This window comes from Drosophila bipectinata, chromosome 2R (assembly GCF_030179905.1).
Source record: "Drosophila bipectinata strain 14024-0381.07 chromosome 2R, DbipHiC1v2, whole genome shotgun sequence".
Classification (NCBI taxonomy): Eukaryota; Metazoa; Arthropoda; class Insecta; order Diptera; family Drosophilidae; genus Drosophila; species Drosophila bipectinata.
Genome location: NC_091737.1, coordinates 18,637,725 through 18,659,890, shown reverse-complemented (window position 1 = coordinate 18,659,890; position 22,166 = coordinate 18,637,725). Strand labels below are relative to the sequence as shown.

The window sequence follows — 22,166 nt, the reverse complement described above, 5'->3', positions numbered from 1 at the left end:
CATACAAGGTTTTTACCTGTTATGCCACTGGAGAAGCTCTCCGGAAGGTTTCCATTGGACTGATCCAGAACACTGAGCTGTCCGGCACTCTCCACGGTGTGCCTGCTGTTCTTCACCACACACCGGTAGGCACCACTGTCTTCCACCCGGACATCGTATATTTCCAGGCTGATCGCTCCGTTAATGTTGTAGATCTTGTGGCGAGCATCCTTTGTTACGCGCTCTCCGTCCTTCAGCCAGTGCACATCCTCAATGATGCCGGTGACATAGCAGATGAGCTGCGCCTTGTTGCCGCTGCCAATGGTCATGGTCTTCAAGCTGGTCTCCAAGTTGAGCCGAAGCTTGGCCTCCCGCGCCCTTGCCTTGGCGGCGGCGTTGTCGCTGACTGATCCGGCTGAGGAGTGCTCGTCCCGCTTTTGAATTTCTTCGATGACCTTCTCTATGGGCTTCTTGTCGGAAGCTCGCTCCCGCACGTAGTCCGAGGCCTGGATAAACTTGCTGATCTTCATCTGGCCGTTCTCGCTCTCCGCGTAGCAGGTGTACAGACCCGAATCGTCGGCCCCGAACTGGGCAATGGTCAGGAGCTTCGTGCCGTCAGCCTGCTCGGAGCACTGGTACTTGGGACTCTCCAGCGGCAGAAGAGTGTTGTCCCTCTGCCAGTAGATACTGGGCTTGGGGCTGCCCGAAACCTTGCACTCTAAAGCTAGCTGATTGGCCTGGGAATGATAGGTATCTGGAAGATGAACAGCGAAAAGGACACGCCACTAGACATTAAACAAAGAGACTCACAGTGGGGGAGCTTTGGAGGGAAAGGTTGTTAGTTGGCTGATTGATGTAACTTAAGGTACACTTAACTCAAATATACTTAAACGAACACCTGGACGCACTCAGAATCCCACACAGAATGATCACCCTGCTCCTCCTACCTTTGATGCCCGAAACAAAGGTGGGCGATATAACCTCTGGTTTACCCGTGCTGTACACAAAGAGATTGCAAGTGCTCACAATCTCGTTCTCGGGGCCCCTGACCCGCAGCGTGTACTCGCCGGCATCCTCCTCCGTGACCCCCACCAAGTTCAGCCAAGCGATGCCGTCCTGCATGGACATCTTGCTCTTCGGCCCGAAGTCAATTTTTGTTTCGCCGTGGAACCACTTGGCCGATGGCTCCGGTCCGTCAATATTAACCATCCACTTGACATTGCTTCCGGCCTTGACAGTGCGGTTGGAGAGATAGTTCCTGAAGTAGAGTCGCTTCCTTAGATCTGGAGGCGGTGGAACCTCGCGTCTGGAGCCGCCTCCCTGCTCCTCCTCATCGGGCTTTGGCTTCCGACGGCGCTTCTCTCCGCCCTCGCCTTCCTCACCGCCCTCGACGCCTTCTTCTCCAGCTCCAGCTGCGTCTTCTCCATCGCCAGCCGGACGGGGTGGCCGGCCCTCTCTGGGCGGTGACAGGCGTGGGGCTCTGACCCTTGGCTCCACCGTGATCATGTGGACTATTTCGGTCTTGCCTTCGCGGTTCTCCGCCTGGCACACGTACTTGCCGCTGTCCGCTGGCTTTGGATTGCTGATGAACAGCTCGCAAGTTCCATCATCATGGTCCACCTGCTGGTATTTGTCGCTGTTTTCGATTCTGACACCATCCTTTGTCCAGCTCACGGCCGGAGTGGGCAATCCGCGCACGTGCACATCCAGTTGCAGCTCGTTAATCTTTCCGTGCATCGTATCCTTGATGTTGCGAGTAAATGTGGGAGGCACGTCGCCGGTGCCAGGATCCGCGTAAACCTCCAGACGGCAAGAGGTGGAGGCCTCGCCGGTCTCATCCCGGCCCCAGCACTTGTACTCGCCATTATCCTCCTCTGTGGCACTCATAATTTCCAGCAGACACAGACCCTCACTGTAGCGACCCCGAATCTTGGGTCCATTCTGGATGGGCTCCTCATCCTTGAACCACTTCACCTGTGGCTCCTTTGCGTCCAAGAAGCAGGAAATCTTCACCTTGGAGCCTTCGGCCACGACACGATCCCGCATCGAAGTGCTGAAGTGGATGGCAATATTCTTTTCGCGTCGTTTGCTTGACAAGCTGGCCGTGTCTGAGGCATAGTCGGAGGCGTAGGCCGAGGATCCGGGATCTTCGTCGTCCTTCTTGCCACGTCGCTTGCCCTTTCCATCCTCAGCCTCCGATTCTGGTTCTGCTGCCGGAGCTGGTTTCTTCTCAGCCGGCTTCTCAGCCTCCTTGGGGCGCAACAGGCTCTTGTCCGCGTGGAACACTCCGTGGATGTTGTCCGCAATGTGATGAGCCTGCCCCTCGAAAAGCACATAGTGCGAGATTTCCATCTTTCCGGCCCGACTCTCCGCCTTGACCACATACTTTCCGGAGTCCTTGTTGTCCGGGCGGTCGATGATGAGCTCGCAAGTGCCATCCTGATGCTCCAGCAGCTGGTAACGACCACCGCTTTGGATCTCAATGCTATCCTTGAACCACTGCACCTCCGGAGTGGGTTGACCGCGCACCGCTGTCTCCAGAATCAGCTCGTTGGTGTTTAGATGATAAGTTTCTGAAAACAAACTGGTTAGAAAACCAAAACAGTAACCCTTTCTGATACCGGAACAGTCCCATCGAACCCGCAAATCCATCAATCCCAAACCGGAAGCCTTTGCGAAACAAATGCTCTTTACAAGAATGAATCATTTGTTGCGTAAGGGGTTCTACTAATGGGATTATACAATTGCCTCGAGAGGTGTCTGGGAACAGGGTCTCGTGCCGGAATCGAAGATCCCCTACCTTTGAGAGAACGAATGAAGACGGGCTGCACGTCCGTGTTCACCTTCGGCTGGTAGACGTGCAACAGGGCCGACGTGGTGATCTTGCAGAACTCGTTCTGGGCAACGATCGAGTAGGTTCCCGAGTCCTCCGCCTGGGCATTGACAAATTCCAGCACGGCCAGACTGTCGCGGTTCATGTTACGGATGCGCGGTCCGTACTGGACATTCTGGTCGTCCTTCTGCCACTTGATCGTGGCGTCCGGACCTCCGATGACGGCCTGCAGCTTCACCTTCGAGCCCTCGGCAACATAGCGGTTGGACAGGTTGACCGTGAAGTAGAGCATCTGCTTCGGCGAGGGATCTGGCATGCGGCTGCGCCGCTCGTATCCACCTTCACCACCGCCGCCTTCCTCATCGTCGTCCTTCTTCTTCTTCCTGCTCTTGGCCTTGCCTTCGGCAGCCTCCCCTCCTTCCTGCATGGCGATCGCGGACAAAATGCTCGAACGGCGCGAGGTGTGACTGGTGTCGACCACGACGGTGTGGGTGGTCGTCTGACTGCCCAGCTTGTTCTGGGCGGAGCAGACGTAGATGCCGTTGTCATTGGCGGTCGGCTTGTTGATGATCAGCTCGCAGATGCCGTCCAAGTGCTCGATCTGCACCACCCGATCGTCGAGAACCACGGGTATCTGGTCCTTGGTCCACGAGATGACGGGGCGCGGGTTGCCGCGCACCTTCGTGTCGAGAATTAGATCGTTCTGAGAGGCGTGGTACACATCTGAGGAACACGAAAGTCAATCAGTCAATCAATCAGACGACCAGACAATCAGAAGATTCTATTTTTGGACGCCAAACGACCTCAATTGGACACAAACAGACAAAGGGATCGTGTAACAGCGGCCAGAGCTGTAAACATAGATACGGTCACAGGAACACAGACACGGAGCACGGGCACATGCGGAAATACCTCTCAGGGGCAGGGCGAAGATGGGCTCCGACTCGTCACCATCCGCCTGGGCGTTGTACACCTTGAAGTAGCAGGACGTCTCGATCTCGCTCAGATCGTTCTTCGCCACGCACTTGTAGACTCCCGAATCGGCGGCCGTCACGTTCGCGATCTCCAGAATAGCCTTACCCTCCTCGGACAGGTTGCGGATGTTACCGCCGACCACCACCCACTTGTCGTCCTTCATCCAGCGCGTGTTGGGCTGAGGTCCAATCACAGTGGCCACAAACTTGATGGTGGAGCCCTCCAGGGCCATGCGATCCCGCAACTGGGTGGCAAAGGTCAGCTTCTGTTTGGCTGGGACCAGGGGCTCCGGAGAGGCACGAACTGGACGTTGGCGCTGTTGTTCCGCCTCGGCCTCCGCCCTCTTCTGGTCCGACTCGGCCTTGGACTTCATGGCTGCCTCAATGGCCTTCTTGGCCTGCCGCAAGCTGTCTAGCTGGATCTTGTCGCGAGCACGGAAGATGCCCGGGACGTGGTAGTGGAGGTTCTTGGCCACCTCAATGGTGTGGTTGATCTGCGCCTCTCCACTGGAGTTGAAGGCCTTCAACGTATAGATTCCACTATCCTTATTGCCGGGCTTATAGATGAGCAGCTTGCAGACTCCATGCGCCTCCTCCAGAATGGTGAACTTGTAGCTGGGCGTCACTTGGAAGGCACCGCGCCACCATGTGATTATCGGACGTGGCACGCCGTGAACATGGCACTCGATGGTTAGTTCATCGTCCCGCAGGTGGTAGTACTCTGAAAAAGGCAAGGTCACCGATAAGATCCGTGGCGGAAAACTGGACACATAGAATTCTCCGACGAGATATACCTTTTATGTATTGGATAGAAGGGGGCTTGGGTTCGTCCTTGAAGACTTCGTAGATGGTGACAATGCACGAGGAGGTGACCTCGTCGTTTTGGTTGGAAATTACACAGGAGTATTCGCCTGAGTCCAAGATGGTGGTGTTCAGCACCTCCAGCACGAGGATGTTGTTGTTGTTCATGATGCGATGGCAGCCGTCGCGCTCCAGCTGTTTCTTGTTGTGGAACCACTTGGCGGAGAGTTCCGGGCCGTCCACCGCACACGCCAGCCGGACACTTTGGCCGGTCTCGGCAGCTCGGTCGGATAAGAAGTTGATAAACTTCGGATTGCGGGCTTGCTCCCGACGACGTTGCCAGTCGGCGTCGCGTTCCTTCTCGCTGATCCTCTTGGCCTGGCTGTACTTGCGCATTTGCTGCATGAACTCCTCGCCTTCGACGGCGGCGATGCGCTGCCAGCGCTCCTCCTCGTAGGGATCCGGACGCACGAAGTCGTCGGAGGAATCACTGCCCCTTCGTTTTTCGTCCTTCTTCTTGAGGTCCGTCACCTGGTCCTCCTCCTCCTCAGCCTCGTCGAGGCGTTCCTCCTCCCCACCATCCTCCTGGTATTGTTCCTGGTCCTCGTCTCCGTAGCCCGCCTCAGTGCCTTCCTCGCCCTCTTCGCCCATGGCCGAGGGATCCTCTTCGTCCTCCTCGGCCTCCGCTTCTTCCAGAGCACGCTGCTCGGCCTCGATGCGATCCTGCTCCTCCTTCTCTGCAGCCAGCCGCTTCTGGCGTTCCTCGAAGGTCTCGCCTTTCGGCTTGGCACGGGCAGCCTCCTCCTCAGCAGCCTTGGCCGCGGCCCGAGCCTGCTCCTCCATCTGGAGCACCATCTTGCTCTTTTTGGGAGGGGGTTTCGGACCTGCCTGCTGTGCCTGCTGCTGCTCAAACATCTTCTTGCTGGCCTTTTGGCCGCCGCCGATCTCCAATTTCAAGGTCAGCTTGGGGCTCGGCGACTTTTCCTTCTTCTCCTTCTTCTTGGGCGGAGCCTTCTTCTTGCCCTTCTTGACGGGCTCGTCGGAGTCGTCAAGGTCGATGCTGTCCTCCCTATCTTCTGCCCCATAGTCGCCACCGTCTTCGTTGTCCTCTGCCCCGGAAGGACTCATGTCCTTGTCGATGGACTTGCGCTGAACACGTGGCTTTCGGGCCTTCTTCTCCTTCTTTTTGGGCTTCACTTCCTCGATGATCTCCTCCTCCTCGACCTCCTCGTACTCCTCCACTACGTATATAACCTCAACATTCGAGACATCCATTACAGCAGCGCGATCGATAACCGAGAGATCCGAGGTTATGTAACGCACGGGCTTCTGCAGATCCGCCGGCTCCGAGATGTCCATGATGAGGGCGCGATCGAAGACGGCGATGTTGCAGGTCGTCTGGCTCTTGATGTCCCTGCCCAGCTCGAATGGAGTTTTCTCCTTCTCCTCTCGCTTCAGGAACGGGGTGATGCTGCGCCAGGTGGAGGGCGTGGCACTGCGTCGGGTCATGTAAAGGGTGAAGGGTGTCTGGCTCCGGCCATGGATGGGCGTCGCACTGCGTCCGCGCAGGCTGCCCGGAGTTGGCGACTTGAGTTTCCGTTTCTTTTGCGTTGGCACTTGGAGGGTATCCTGGGCCGGAGCGGCGTCCGGCTCCGCGGAAGCCCTGGGCTCGAGATCGCCTTCATTTTCCCCCATCGCGGAGTCAGCTTTTTCGTAACGTTGGTTGCGGGAATGAAATTCGTAAATGAAAACCGATAAAAATTATATATCCGTCCGAGTCGATACACGTATGACTGTCTAAATCAATATATGCATATACAGCCCGCAACGGTTCGATCGAGTTTTTGGGACGTGAGACGTCCGTTCGATTCAAAAGAAGATTCACGACTGTCCCCGAAGGTGGTGAAAAATTCGAAAATACATTCCTCCTCGAATCGAATCACATTCAATCGATTTGGAATCAATTCCCACTGCAAAAAACCATTTAACGATCTCTGTTTTGTTTGCCGCCTCGTTCTTCGCACTCCCCCAAGTAAATCCACTGCCAAAATGCATTCTATTTCAGTGCCCGACCACTCTTAATGAATTCAGGCAGTAGGTTTAGGTAAATGCCATTACATAAAGGATCGCACGGCTGCCATTTGATGTTTAATTGGGCTATTTAAAGCGGCTATTTCTGCCCCATGATAAAGTCCGCCGCCTTATTTACCTTCAACTCGCGCATCCAATCGATGGCACATTCGAACCGAGGGGGATACGCACGACCGATCATAAGTTTGAATACCTTATAGCTAAGAAACTAAAATAGGGAAATATGTAAAGGTTATGGAGGTTGAGGCAGGTGCCGACCTTCCAGCCAAAAATGTAAGTATGCTGAGCTACACACTAAATATGTGGACTTATAACTACACTTAGACTACAGAACGGGGAAATGCAAGATTTATAACGAAACTAAGGCCGAAATTCGGGCACGGGATTTAGGGCATTAGGTGGCAAAGCATTCCCATGAGAATCGGCACTTACCTCGAATGTTGCGTGTAAATATTGGCGGAGTGCCAAATTGGCTCGAAGGTGCTTCGTATATAGTCACAAGACAGCTAGTTTCGACTTCTCCATTCTGATTGGACGCTATGCAGCGATAAATGCCAGAGTCGCCTACTTCGGCCGACTTGATTTCAAGGCGCGCAAGGCCGTTGTCCAATGTTTTTCTGTACTTGGCCCCGTTCTCGATGAGGCTGTCCTGCTTAAACCACATCACGTTCATATCGTGGCCCGACAGGCCGCAGGTCAGCTTCAGGTCGCTTCCCGACGCCGTATTCCGGTTGGTGAGTTGGATGTCCACCGTGGGCTGGCGTTTGGCACTCCTTGACTCCTTCTGGTCCTTATACTCGGAGTCCATTGACCTGAACGTCTGAAGGCTTTCGGAGTCGGCAAGGTCTTCAAGGCGCCGATCAGCCAGTTTTCTGGGTAAAGGCTCGATGGTGTCTTCGTCGTGATTTGCTCCTGTTGCTCCTCGGTGCCTTTCTTCAGAGACTTTCTTGGCAACTATTTCAGAAGATATTTGTGAAATATTTTCTTTCACCGATTGCTGTTTCAGTTCATTTTCTTCCGCCAAGGGAGCATCTGATTTCTTAATAAGGCTTTCTTCCGTTTTTTTCTCGACTGGCTGCATAGATTTTTCTGCATTTTCTTCAAATACTTTTTCCGCTTTAGCTTTCTCTGACTTCTTATCAGATTTAGTTTTGACTTGTTTCTCGGTCTTCGCATCCAGCTTCTGTTCTTCCAAAGCCTGTTTTTCCAAAGCCTTTGCTTGATCTGGTTTAGCGTCCGAATCCTTGACTTCAGGCTGCTTTGGTTCTTCTGCCGTTTTACCGGATATTTTCTCTGGAAGGACATCAGATACTTCAGCCTTCTCTGACTTCTTATCGGATTTAGTTTTGACTTGTTTGGCGGTCTTCGCATCAAGCTTCTGCTCTTCCAAAGCCTGTTTCTCCAAAGACTTAGCTTGATCCCGTTTAGCTTCCGAATCCTTGACTTCTGGCTGCTTTGATTCTTCTGCCGTTTTCTCGGATACTTTCTCTGGAAGGACCTCAGATACTTCAGCCTTCTCTGACTTTTTGTCGGATTTAGTTTTGACTTGTTTGTCGGTCTTCGCATCCAGCTTCTGCTCTTCCAACGCCTGTTTCTCCAAAGCCTTAGCTTGATCCCGTTTAGCTTCCGAATCCTTGACTTCTGGCTGCTTTGATTCTTCTGCCGTTTTCTCGGATATTTTCTCTGGAAGGACCTCAGATACTTCAGCCTTCTCTGACTTCTTGTCGGATTTAGTTTTGACTTGTTTGTCGGTCTTCGCATCCAGCTTCTGCTCTTCCAACGCCTGTTTCTCCAAAGCCTTAGCTTGATCCCGTTTAGCTTCCGAATCCTTGACTTCTTGCTGCTTTGATTCTTCTGGCGTTCTCTCGGATATTTTCTCTGGAAGGACCTTAGATACTTCAGCCTTCTCTGACTTCTTGTCGGATTTATTTTTGACTTGTTTGTCGGTCTTCGCATCAAGCTTCTGCTCTTCCAACGCCTGTTTCTCCAAAGCCTTAGCTTGATCTGGTTTACCTTCTGAATCCTTGACTTCTGGCTGCTTTGATTTTTCCGCTTTTTTCTCGGATATTTTCTCTGGAAGGACCTCAGATACTTCAGCCTTCTCTGACTTCTTGTCGGATTTAGTTTTGACTTGTTTGTCGGTCTTCGCATCAAGTTTCTGCTCTTCCAAAGCCTGTTTCTCCAAAGCCTTTGCTTGATCTGGTTTAGCTTCTGAATCCTTGACTTCTGGCTGCTTTGATTCTTCTGCCGTTTTCTCGGATATTTTCTCTGGAAGGACCTCAGATACTTCAGCCTTCTCTGACTTCTTGTCAGATTTAGTTTTGACTTGTTTGTCGGTCTTCGCATCCAGCTTCTGCTCTTCCAAAGCCTGTTTCTCCAAAGACTTAGCTTGATCGGGTTTAGCGTCCGAATCCTTGACTTCTGGCTGCTTTGATTCTTCTGCCGTTTTCTCGGATATTTTCTCTGGAAGGACCTCAGATACTTCAGCCCTCTCTGACTTCTTATCAGATTTAGTTTTGACTTGTTTGTCGGTCTTCGCATCAAGTTTCTGCTCTTCCAAAGCCTGTTTCTCCAAAGCCTTTGCTTGATCTGGTTTAGCTTCTGAATCCTTGACTTCTGGCTGCTTTGATTCTTCTGCCGTTTTCTCGGATATTTTCTCTGGAAGGACCTCAGATACTTCAGCCTTCTCTGACTTCTTGTCAGATTTAGTTTTGACTTGTTTGTCGGTCTTCGCATCCAGCTTCTGCTCTTCCAAAGCCTGTTTCTCCAAAGACTTAGCTTGATCGGGTTTAGCGTCCGAATCCTTGACTTCTGGCTGCTTTGATTCTTCTGCCGTTTTCTCGGAAATTTTCTCTGGAAGGACCTCAGATACTTCAGCCTTCTCTGACTTCTTGTCGGATTTAGTTTTGACTTGTTTGTCGGTCTTCGCATCCAGCTTCTGTTCTTCCAAAGCCTGTTTCTCCAAAGACTCGGCTTGATCTGGTTTAGCTTCTGAATCCTTGACTTCTGGCTGCTTTGATTCTTCTGCCGTTTTCTCGGATATTTTCTCTGGAAGGACCTCAGATACTTCAGCCTTCTCTGACTTCTTGTCAGATTTAGTTTTGACTTGTTTGTCGGTCTTCGCATCCAGCTTCTGCTCTTCCAAAGCCTGTTTCTCCAAAGCCTTTGCTTGATCTGGTTTAGCTTCTGAATCCTTGACTTCTGGCTGCTTTGATTCTTCTGCCGTTTTCTCGGATATTTTCTCTGGAAGGACCTCAGATACTTCAGCCTTCTCTGACTTCTTGTCAGATTTAGTTTTGACTTGTTTGTCGGTCTTCGCATCCAGCTTCTGCTCTTCCAAAGCCTGTTTCTCCAAAGACTTAGCTTGATCGGGTTTAGCGTCCGAATCCTTGACTTCTGGCTGCTTTGATTCTTCTGCCGTTTTCTCGGAAATTTTCTCTGGAAGGACCTCAGATACTTCAGCCTTCTCTGACTTCTTGTCGGATTTAGTTTTGACTTGTTTGTCGGTCTTCGCATCCAGCTTCTGTTCTTCCAAAGCCTGTTTCTCCAAAGACTCGGCTTGATCTGGTTTAGCTTCTGAATCCTTGACTTCTGGCTGCTTTGATTCTTCTGCCGTTTTCTCGGAAATTTTCTCTGGAAGGACCTCAGATACTTCAGCCTTCTCTGACTTCTTGTCGGATTTAGTTTTGACTTGTTTGTCGGTCTTCGCATCCAGCTTCTGCTCTTCCAACGCCTGTTTCTCCAAAGACTTAGCTTGATCGGGTTTAGCGTCCGAATCCTTGACTTCCGGCTGTTTGGATTCTTTCGTCTTTTTCTCGGATATTTTCTCTGGAGGGACTTCAGATACATCAGCCTGTTTCGCATCTAATTGCAGGTCCTCAATCAATGTTTTCAAGTTTTCAACGACATTCAAGATTTTTGAAGTGACTATCTGAATTTTTCCGTTTACGAATGCGGTATTTATGTTTCCCTGTTTATTCTCAATATAGTCATAGTCGTTTAGCAATGCAGTTTTTAGATCTTCTATTTGAGGCCTTAATATCTCAGTATTATCATCCAATATATCGTCAAATATAACGAAAAAGTCCATTAAAGTCTGTTGTAAGCTTATCATTTTTCCGGAAGACTTATCCACCTGAGCGATAGCTTGGTTCTTTTCTGCAATTCTCTCCAAATTAACTATTTTCGGGACCAACAACGAAGGTTTTGTAAACATGTTACAGTCGTCAATGAGTTGGATAGCAGCTTTAATTAAAATACAATTGCTTTTGATTTCTCGAACGCAGTTGGGCATAACTTGATCTGCAACTCCTGGACAGAATTCGAACAGGGATTCAATAATGGCGTTAATGAAGCCCGCCTCTCCATGCTCTCCCGCTAAAGCCCCATCAATTAATTTATTATTCAGACTGGAAATAGATTTGGAAATTTCATGGACATCATTAAAATTATCCATAATGAAATTCCTTTCCGCAACTATGGATTCTGAATAGCTCTTAGTGGCATGGACTTTTAACCATTGAATCCAAGTCTCAAATATTTCATTCAAGCTTTCAAGGGCATGTTCCTTGTCTTCTTTTTGCTTCTGTTCTTCAGCTTCTTCCTGAGATATTTTCCTTGGAAGAACATCAGACACCTCCGCCTTCTTTGATTTCTTGTCAGCCTCCAGTTCTCCTTGTTTTTGGGTCTTTGCTTCCAACTGCTGTTCTTCCAGAGATTGTTTCTCCAAAGCCTTTGCTTGATCGGGTTTAGCTTCCGATTCCTTGACTTCCAATTTCTTAGATTCATCCACCTTTTCCTCAGATATTTTCTCAGCGAGGACTTCAGATACTTCGGCCTTCTCGGATTTCTTGTCAGACTCCAGTTCTCCTTGTTTTTGGGTCTTTGCTTCCAACTGCTGTTCTTCTAGAGATTGTTTCTCCAAAGCCTTTGCTTGATCGGGTTTAGCTTCCGATTCCTTGACTTCCAATTTCTTAGATTCATCCACCTTTTCCTCAGATATTTTCTCAGCGAGGACTTCAGATACTTCGGCCTTCTCGGATTTCTTGTCAGAATCCAGTTCTCCTTGTTTTTGGGTCTTTGCATCCAACTGCTGTTCTTCCAGAGATTGTTTCTCCAAAGCCTTTGCTTGATCTGGTTTAGCTTCCGATTCCTTGACTTCCAATTTCTTAGATTCATCCACCTTTTTCTCAGATATTTTCTCAGCGAGGACTTCAGATACTTCGGCCTTCTCGGATTTCTTGTCAGAATCCAGTTCTCCTTGTTTTTGGGTCTTTGCATCCAACTGCTGTTCTTCTAGAGATTGTTTCTCCAAAGCCTTTGCTTTATCGGGCTTAGCTTCCGATTCCTTGACTTCCAATTTCTTAGATTCATCCACCTTTTTCTCAGATATTTTCTCAGCGAGGACTTCAGATACTTCGGCCTTCTCGGATTTCTTGTCAGACTCCAGTTCTCCTTGTTTTTGGGTCTTTGCTTCCAACTGCTGTTCTTTCAGAGATTGTTTCTCCAAAGCCTTTGCTTGATCTGGTTTAGCTTCCGATTCCTTGACTTCCAATTTCTTAGATTCATCCACCTTTTCCTCAGATATTTTCTCAGCGAGGACTTCAGATACTTCGGCCTTCTCGGATTTCTTGTCAGACTCCAGTTCTCCTTGTTTTTGGGTCTTTGCTTCCAACTGCTGTTCTTCTAGAGATTGTTTCTCCAAAGCCTTTGCTTGATCGGGCTTAGCTTCCGATTCCTTGACTTCCAATTTCTTAGATTCATCCACCTTTTCCTCAGATATTTTCTCAGCGAGGACTTCAGATACTTCGGCCTTCTCGGATTTCTTGTCAGACTCCAATTTTCCTTGTTTTTGGGTCTTTGCATCCAACTGCTGTTCTTCTAGAGATTGTTTCTCCAAAGCCTTTGCTTGATCGGGCTTAGCTTCCGATTCCTTGACTTCCAATTTCTTAGATTCATCCACCTTTTCCTCAGATATTTTCTCAGCGAGGACTTCAGATACTTCGGCCTTCTCGGATTTCTTGTCAGACTCCAATTTTCCTTGTTTTTGGGTCTTTGCTTCCAACTGCTGTTCTTCTAGAGATTGTTTCTCCAAAGCCTTTGCTTGATCGGGCTTAGCTTCCGATTCCTTGACTTCCAATTTCTTAGATTCATCCACCTTTTCCTCAGATATTTTCTCAGCGAGGACTTCAGATACTTCGGCCTTCTCGGATTTCTTGTCAGACTCCAATTTTCCTTGTTTTTGGGTCTTTGCATCCAACTGCTGTTCTTCCAGAGATTGTTTCTCCAAAGCCTTTGCTTGATCGGGCTTAGCTTCCGATTCCTTGACTTCCAATTTCTTAGATTCATCCACCTTTTCCTCAGATATTTTCTCAGCGAGGACTTCAGATACTTCGGCCTTCTCGGATTTCTTGTCAGACTCCAGTTCTCCTTGTTTTTGGGTCTTTGCTTCCAACTGCTGTTCTTCTAGAGATTGTTTCTCCAAAGCCTTTGCTTGATCTGGCTTAGCTTCCGATTCCTTGGCTTCTGGTTTCTTAGATTCATCCACCTTTTCCTCAGCTATTTTCTCTGCGAGGACTTCAGATACTTCAGCCTTCTCGGATTTCTTGTCAGACTCCAGTTCTCCTTGTTTTTGGGTCTTTGCTTCCAACTGCTGTTCTTCCAGAGATTGTTTCTCCAAAGCCTTTGCTTGATCGGGTTTAGCTTCCGATTCCTTGACTTCCAATTTCTTAGATTCATCCACCTTTTCCTCAGATATTTTCTCAGCGAGGACTTCAGATACTTCGGCCTTCTCGGATTTCTTGTCAGACTCCAGTTCTCCTTGTTTTTGGGTCTTTGCTTCCAACTGCTGTTCTTCCAGAGATTGTTTCTCCAAAGCCTTTGCTTGATCGGGTTTAGCTTCCGATTCCTTGACTTCCAATTTCTTAGATTCATCCACCTTTTCCTCAGATATTTTCTCAGCGAGGACTTCTGATACTTCGGCCTTCTCGGATTTCTTGTCAGACTCCAGTTCTCCTTGTTTTTGGGTCTTTGCTTCCAACTGCTGTTCTTCTAGAGATTGTTTCTCCAAAGCCTTTGCTTGATCTGGTTTAGCTTCCGATTCCTTGACTTCCAATTTCTTAGATTCATCCACCTTTTCCTCAGATATTTTCTCAGCGAGGACTTCAGATACTTCGGCCTTCTCGGATTTCTTGTCAGACTCCAGTTCTCCTTGTTTTTGGGTCTTTGCATCCAACTGCTGTTCTTCCAGAGACTGTTTCTCCAAAGCCTTTGCTTGATCGGGCTTAGCTTCCGATTCCTTGACTTCCAATTTCTTAGATTCATCCACCTTGTCCTCAGATATTTTCTCAGCGAGGACTTCAGATACTTCGGCCTTCTCGGATTTCTTGTCAGACTCCAGTTCTCCTTGTTTTTGGGTCTTTGCTTCCAACTGCTGTTCTTCCAGAGATTTTTTCTCCAAAGCCTTTGCTTGATCGGGCTTAGCTTCCGATTCCTTGACTTCCAATTTCTTAGATTCATCCACCTTTTCCTCAAATATTTTCTCAGCGAGGACTTCAGATACTTCGGCCTTCTCGGATTTCTTGTCAGACTCCAGTTCTCCTTGTTTTTGGGTCTTTGCATCCAACTGCTGTTCTTCTAGAGATTGTTTCTCCAAAGCCTTTGCTTGATCTGGCTTAGCTTCCGATTCCTTGGCTTCTGGTTTCTTAGATTCATCCACCTTTTCCTCAGCTATTTTCTCTGCGAGGACTTCAGATACTTCAGCCTTCTCGGATTTCTTGTCAGACTCCAGTTCTCCTTGTTTTTGGGTCTTTGCTTCCAACTGCTGTTCTTCCAGAGATTTTTTCTCCAAAGCCTTTGCTTGATCGGGCTTAGCTTCCGATTCCTTGACTTCCAATTTCTTAGATTCATCCACCTTTTCCTCAAATATTTTCTCAGCGAGGACTTCAGATACTTCGGCCTTCTCGGATTTCTTGTCAGACTCCACTTCTCCTTGTTTTTGGGTCTTTGCTTCCAACTGCTGTTCTTCCAGAGATTTTTTCTCCAAAGCCTTTGCTTGATCGGGCTTAGTTTCCGATTCCTTGACTTCCAATTTCTTTGATTCATCCACCTTTTCCTCAGATATTTTCTCAGCGAGGACTTCAGATACTTCGGCCTTCTCGGATTTCTTGTCAGCCTCCAGTTCTCCTTGTTTTTGGGTCTTTTCATCCAACGGCTGCTCTTCCAGAGATTGTTTCTCCAAAGCTTTTGCTTGAATCGATTCAGCTTCCGATTCATCGCTTTTTTTGTGGTCAACGACGTCCTCGGATTGTGATGGAGGTGTTTCAAGATTCTTTTCATCGCCCTTCGTTTCGATTTGTTTTTGAACCAATTCTTTTAGATCCTCACAAATATTTAAAATGTGAAGTGTGATTTCTTGAATCTTTCCATTGACAATGGATGTGTGAAGCTGATCCTGCTTCTTTTCAATATAATCATATTCGCTCAGCAATAAAGATTTCAGTTCTTCAATGCTTTGGTTTGTTATTCCCGATTTCTCGTTTAGGATGTCGTCTAAAATGATGAAAATGTCCATTAGGCTTTGTTGCAGGCTGATCATTTTTTCTGATGACTTGTCCACATGTGGCTGTGTTTGAATTTTTTGGGAAATGCTTTCTAAATTTTCCAGTTTAGAGATCAATAATGATGGCTTAATAAGCACTTGGCTCTCGTCGATTAATTGAAGGGCTGCTTTCGTTAAGATGACATTGGTTTTGATTTCTTTCAGATAATTTTTCATCACTTGCTCCGCAGCTTCTGGGCAGGCTTCTAGAAGTGATTCGATAAATTCTTCGACGAGTCTACTCTCCTCCTCCTGCTGAGTACTTCCATCGTAAGTATGTACTATGTGTTCTCGAAGTTTGAATATAGACTTGGCTACCTTTACATTGTCGTCGATATTGTCGAGAATGTTCTGACATTCAGTTGTAATGGAGACACTGCCATCACTATCCAAACCCACAAGCTTCGTTTTTAACTTTTCATGAATCGCTTGAAGGGCTGCTTTTTCGTCAAGGACGGGAGTCACTCCCTCTTTTATAGTAGGCGTGGTAGCGTCAGTTCCTTGTGATAGGGTTTCTGCTTCCAGGTTCTTTTCAGGATGGATTTCCTCACCCTCTGTAGATATCTTCTGAGAATCCACTTGCTGCTTCTTTGGTTCTTCATGTTCCAATAACTTAGCTTTCTTTGCTTCAGGCTCGGTGTCTTCTGGGCTTCCCTCTTCTCCCGTTTCCAAATCAGTTTCCAACACAGACTCTGAAGACGAAACAGTGGGTTGTGTTTGGATTTCGGCCAAGAAAACACCCAGTCTGTTCAGTTTTTCTTTGAGGTTGTCCAGCTGACCCTGCAGAGCCTCTATAAGGGCCACTTGCTTGGCGTTGATCCGTGTCAGCTGAGGCTGACTCAAGATCTCCTCCTCGATTTGAAGTAGTGTTGCCTCCAACTGGGCGACATCTTCTGTGTTTTCGTCAAGCAGCAGAATGCACCGGGCACTGTTGGCCTTGAGCCCCTCCTCTAATTCCGTAAGGAACGCCTTGCCAGAGGAGACGTTTTCAATAATCGAAGTTATGTCGATCGGGACCGACGGCTCTGTTGGAATTTGGGACAGTGCCTTCAGCTCAGTGGCCACGGAATCGATTTCCTGCAGCAGTTCAATGACCCGTATGGAGTTCTCACTTCCCTCAATAAAATCGAACACGGCCACCAGGCCACTTTGGGTTTTTAGGAGAGCTGCCGATTCTTCGTTGCTGAGCCGCTCGCTGACGTCATTGAGGCTTCTGAAGGCAGACATGAGGCTGGTTTGGAGCTGCACCACCACGCCTGAAGACTTCTCCACGTCGACGGTGGGATGCGAGGCCACAGCCGCAATCGACTGGGCCAGGTTTTCAATGGATGGTTTTAGAGCTGCCAGATTTTCGTCCTGCTGGTCCTCGCAACGGACTACAAAGTTCCGGAAAGCCAGTTCGATCTTGCAGAACATTTCCTCGGCCAACTGACTCTCCAATATGGGCAGGGAAAGCAGTATGTCTTCAAAGGCACTCTCCACGGTCTCAAGCGAGTCCACCAACCCGGACTCATAGGTGTGCACCAGACACTCCTTCAGACGGAACATGGTACGGGCTATCTTGGCTTGGGCCAATACGGTCTCGTGCTGATCGCTTTCGGCCACCAGGACACTCTGAATACTCTGCAAATCCGTCTTTAGCTGCTCCATAATGTGCCCCACCTGCTGGAGCTCCTCGTTTCCGTCCGTCTGGGTGACCTCCAGGCAGGCCTCCAGTTGTTTAATGCCGCTGGCCACTCCTTGCTGAATGTCAAACACCTCTACTATAGGCTCCTCTGCAATCACAGCTACCTGAATGTGCTCCGAAACTGTCTGTGCCTGCCCGCTGCTCTTGAGGTCGGATATGTCGTCCTGGGTGGATAGATCTGGGGCATGTTCCATAAGATGTACTTCCATTTGCTCACAGCAGAGTCTCACGTCGTGCAGGGGATTAGCCAGCACCTTGAGCTTTGACAGCTCCAAGTCACTAAGGCTTTCCACCGGACCACTGTGGGCCAAGCACTCCTCCACTTCCAGGACGCATCTTTCTAGACTACAGAGCGCCTCTGCGAAGGTGCCTTGGTGGCTGGCATCGGAAATTGAGTGCACCGCGTCCATGATGTTCGTTTCCTGCAGAACCCCAATGCTCTTCTGCAATTCTTGCATCTTGACCATCGCCTCCTGGACTTGGATTGAGGATTTTTCGGATAGAGAGGCGACGTCTCCTTCCTCGCAGTGAGAAAAAACAGCGGAGATGCCTTGATTTAGATCGGTCAAGAGGACTTCAAGTCGTGATGGTTTCTCCGAAATGAGCTCGGCTTTCTCCGAAACAGAGTCTGTTGGTAGAGATTCGGCTACAGACTTAAATACCGATACATCATCTAAGGTGGACACGTCCTCAAGGGATCCCCGTGGGGGTTGCAGACTTTCGAGGACGCGAATCAGGCCTGCCAATGGACTAGCTATGGCCAGCTTCTCATCCATAGACTGCATTTGCTGATCAACAATGTCAGTAAACTGTCCTAGAGCACTATGGAATTCATCTCCGGACGGAGACTCCGGGGTCCCCAGAGCCTTGGCCAGATCGGAAAAGCTTTTTCCGCATTCGAAGAGTATCCTGGTTGTGTTAGCCTCGTTGACATCAAAGGTGGTCTCCGCTTCACTGAACTTGGCCAGTCCCTGGGCTGTTTGTAGAATCCGCAAGAGAGGCACCTGAGCTTCCTTGGCCGAAGCCTTGATGGGCTCAGGAGCTCTGGGATTGTCGCAAATTTTGTTCAAAGCCTCCTGGAGCGTTTCAATGTTGGCTACTGCCTCCTCAAGGGAGACTTTCGTTTCCAGTACCTTGCGCAGGGCACTGAAGGACTTGTCCTGCTGCTGAGAAGCCTGCGCCTCATCCTGCTGAATCTCCTGCTGCAGAATCCGGAACTCATGCTCCTCAATATCAATGACCGCATTACGAATAATGCCGCTTATGTTTTCCAAAGTTTGCAGAGTCTGTTGGTCGGGCTCCCTCACCGCCAAAAAGTGACCATGTCCTTTTTTGGTGCTGTCCTGCAACGTGCTGAGCGGCTCAATTAGATCCGCCAGAGATCCAGTCATGGACTTTACCTCAGTTTGCCGAATGCAATAGTTGAGCTCGTCCACGGGGCGCTTCAGCTTAGTTAGGAGCTCCACATGGTTGCCAGTTATATTCTTTTCCAATATGGTGCTTATCAAGGCGGAGAGTTCGTCCTTCAGGTTTGTCAACCGGATTTTCACATTGGAGGACAGTCGGGGGGAGATCCCCTCTATGTTCGTTTCGAAATGCAATACTGCCTGAGCAAAAGACTGCAGGAGCTTTTGGGTATCTGCCACATCCATGGCCTGCTCACGTGGGAGTTCAGCCTCCACTGGCTCGGCAGCCTGGCCGCTTTCCAGATCCTGACCCAGCTGCGCCAGTCCATTCTGAATCTCCTGCAGAGGGGGAACCATCGACTCGACCGTGCTCACCGTGAGCATGCCGCCTTCCACGCTGTCCGATTTCTCGTTGAGGATAACCTCTAGACCCTTTTTAAGCTCAAAGAGCGGTGGCGTCACAATGTCCAGAATGGCCATATTGACCTTTTGCTCCATAGAGTCTGTCCCGGCCAGGGACTCCGTCTTGTCCTCGATGGACTGCAAGGTGCTCTGCAAGCTCTTAATGGGCTCAACAATGCTCTCGAGGACTTTCTGGTGGACCTTTCGGTAAATCTGCTCCTCGGACTCCTCGAGAGAAAGTTCCATTTCGACACGCTCCAAAGCCTCCTGGATCCGGGCCACTGGCTGGCAGATCAGTTTTAAGGAACTCGCCTCGCTGGGTAAATTGGCTTCAGAAATGGTGGCAAAAGATACGGAGTCGGGAACTTCCTGCATCTTCTCCACAGTCTCCGTGAAGTGCTTAGCCGCCTCCAGCTCCTGGGCCTCTTGCAGCAAGGCCTGCGACCTTATAGTGTCCTGCGTAATCTCCAGGCCCTGTTGGATGTCATCGGCCGTCAATTCGATCTGGGCCCTCAGGCACTCCGACTCGAACTTCTGACTCATGACCTTCAACTCTCCGAGGGCTCGCTTCATTTGCTCGGCCACGCTGTCGATAATGCATACACTGGTTCGTTGGATCAACGTGGCTCCCGTCTCATCGATTTCCACGCACTTCTCTATGACTTGCAGGCCCAGATGCAGCTGCCGGATGTCCTCGTCCATGGATTGGATCAATGTGTCTATCTGAGTCTCCCCGGAAAAGACCCTCAACTTCGATTCGATTTGCTTGATGGGATCAACAATGTTGCGGATGATGGCAATGCTCTGATCAGCCGCAGACGGGGTCATCATCATGGTGGACTGTTCCATCACCTCGTTCTCCACTGCCGCGAGGTGGTTCTCGATTACCTTGAGCAGCTTGGCCAGCGGAATAAGGGCCATTAGGTTCTTATTGATTTCATTCTCATCGGTCACCACTTTGGCGTGCGAGGATGGGGAAACCATTAGCCCATCTCCAACTGCTCCTGAAATGTCCTGCAATCGCGCCTCGTCTTCAGTGGTCTTTGAGGAGTCGCTGTCCGTTGGCTTCTTAAACTTCTTCCTCTGCGGCGGGACTACCGCCGTATCCTTCTCCTCAGCCTTCTGGGATGCGGACATCTGCGCACTGACAAATGTCTGCAAGTCGGAGGCATCCTCCTCGTCGCCCTCCAAGGCCGATGCCTTGGACAAGCTGAAGAACTCATCTGTCTCCGTGGGCTTCGACTTCTTGCGCTTCCGAATGGGCGCCGACAGCGACAATTCCTCCGTCATTTTGTCAAACGACTCCTGCGCATATTGTTCCATCTCGCTGTCGAACCGGCCCTCCATGCCGGAGGAACCGTGGACAGTTATCTCATTGATGGACACGTCGTCTATGTCGGCCTCCGTGCGCATATCCTCCTCGTGGCTAAAGTACTCTGGCGAAATGTCTATGACGACAGCCTCCATCAGGAGCTTTCCCGATTGCGAGGTCTCCTTGACGAAGCGCAGTGGCGGCAACTCGACTATGTTGTGCTCGGTTACGTGCTCGGAAATCTGATCCGCATACATCTCCACAATCTTGAGGGCCTCCTCCTCGGTCAGATCTGGGGTTTCGTAGAGAGAGACGGACACTTCCTTGCCGTCGAACGAGAAGGACACATCGCCTTTGTCGTCTATAGTAATGTCCCCCATGGGCGTCTCGTACAGCTGTGAGGTCCGCTCCTCCTGGATGGTGGACAATGAAAGGTTCCTCTGCAGCTCATTCTCCCGCTGTTCGCTGATCTGTTGCTGCTGGCTCTTCTGGGCATCCTCGAAGCCTAAAAGCGAGGCGGAGCTAGCCACCACGCCCATGCAGTTGCGGGCTTCACAGGTGTAGGTTCCCAAGCAGCAGGTTCCGTCCTGTCCAGATATAATGCGATGAATATCGCCTGGCTTGAGTTCCACGCCATCCTTGTACCACTTTAGCGCCGGCTGAGGCACTCCGATGACCTTGCACTCCAAGTTCACGGCTCCCTCCTCCGTCAAAACAGCACGGAGGCACTCCAGGAAGCGCGGCTTCTTATAGTGCCGGGGGATCTGCAGCTTGAGGAAGCAGGAGGTGATGCTGGTGCCAAAGTCATTGACTGCCACGCACTTCCACTCAGCCTGATCCACGAACTCAACGGACTTGATGTCCAGGACCCAGTCATCGCTCTGTCCGCGATAGTGGTTGTATCGTTCATTTGGATCGATCGGCAGTTCGTCGCGGAACCAGGAAAGTATGGGATCTGGGGTCGCCCTTACCACCACCTTGAATTGGAAGGGCTCGTTGATTTTGGCGTCGGTGCTCTTCAGTCCTGTTAGGAATTTGGGTGCCTGGTTTTGCTGAGTGAAGCCCAGGCGCTCCTCGTCCGTAAGCTGGTTCTGGATGTCCTCCACAGTTAAAACGGCAGTGCTACTGGTCTCCCCCATGCAGTTGCTGGCAATACAGCAGTAAGTGCCCAAGGAGTTTGTTCCTGTCAGCTGGTAGACGTCCCCGGGCTTCAGTTCGTGGCCATCCTTAAACCATTTGAGGGCGGGAGTGGGGAAGCCCACAACCTTGCACTCGAAGGACACCAGTCCCTCCTCGGTCAGTACAGCTCGCAGGCTCTCCATGAATCGCGGCTTGCGATAGTTCCGGGGAACTGTCAAAAAAAAATGGTTATAAGGTTTGGAAAAACTTGGAAATAGTTGGATAAAGTATCATCGATCTGAACAAGCGTCATAGAGTTCAAAAGAGGCCATTTAGACCTTCTCTATGAAACAGATATTGATCGATATCCTCTGTTCCAGATCCATATCACTCACTGTCCATTTTGACGGAACACGTAGTAATCCCAGTGCTGCCGTCGAAGCTGGTCACCACGCACTTCCAGTCGCCAGCGTCGCAGGACTCCGAGGGCTTGATCTCGATCATGTAGACGCCCAGGCCGTCTTCTATCAGCTTGTACCGCTCGGCGGTCTCCACGCGTCCGCTCGTATTGTACCAGCACACGCTCTTGGGCCAGGGAGGCACCACCACTGCGGAAGAAACACAGAGAGGGAGAGAGTTCTAGAGAGATGGGCCGACTTGGTAAGCAATTTTCGCAAACATCACGGAAGAGGGAGCCGTCTTCTCTGCGTTGTCTTCTCTTGCGGCGGGCCGGCTATTAACGGTTTTGTTTTGATCGCCTTCCGCCGTGTTGATGACCCACCTCAACATCGGCATCCGAGGTATTTCATTCCCCTCGGCCGATCGAGTTCAAGTTTCTAGAGCACATTCTAAAAACAACAAGCGCCGGCGAGAATTCGCCCACAAGAGTGCCCGCGAGAGAAGATAAACAAAAATACTTTGGCAAGCTTCCAGGAGGAGACGACTCTCTTCTGTGACCGCGCC

General features: G+C 50.0%; 1 protein-coding gene across 8 annotated transcripts in view; it reads right to left on the bottom strand.

Annotated features, from left to right (window-relative positions):
- Strn-Mlck (Stretchin-Mlck) overlaps nucleotides 1–22,166 on the bottom strand; it is a 40,644-nt gene that overhangs the window by 14,592 nt on the left and 3,886 nt on the right. For 6 of the 8 annotated variants that reach the window (XM_070278443.1, XM_070278444.1, XM_070278442.1 and 3 more), the window contains 3 exons: nucleotides 21,599–21,811; nucleotides 7,111–21,435; nucleotides 17–733 (listed from right to left, as the gene is read on the bottom strand). In XM_070278443.1, the coding sequence (XP_070134544.1) occupies nucleotides 17–733; nucleotides 7,111–21,435; nucleotides 21,599–21,811 (15,255 nt within the window). Of the gene's footprint in view, nucleotides 1–16; nucleotides 734–926; nucleotides 2,553–2,779; nucleotides 3,536–3,724; nucleotides 4,508–4,580; nucleotides 6,490–7,110; nucleotides 21,436–21,598; nucleotides 21,812–22,166 lie in introns of those variants that run through there. The other 2 variants (XM_043211074.2, XM_043211075.2) reach the window with 2 other exon arrangements.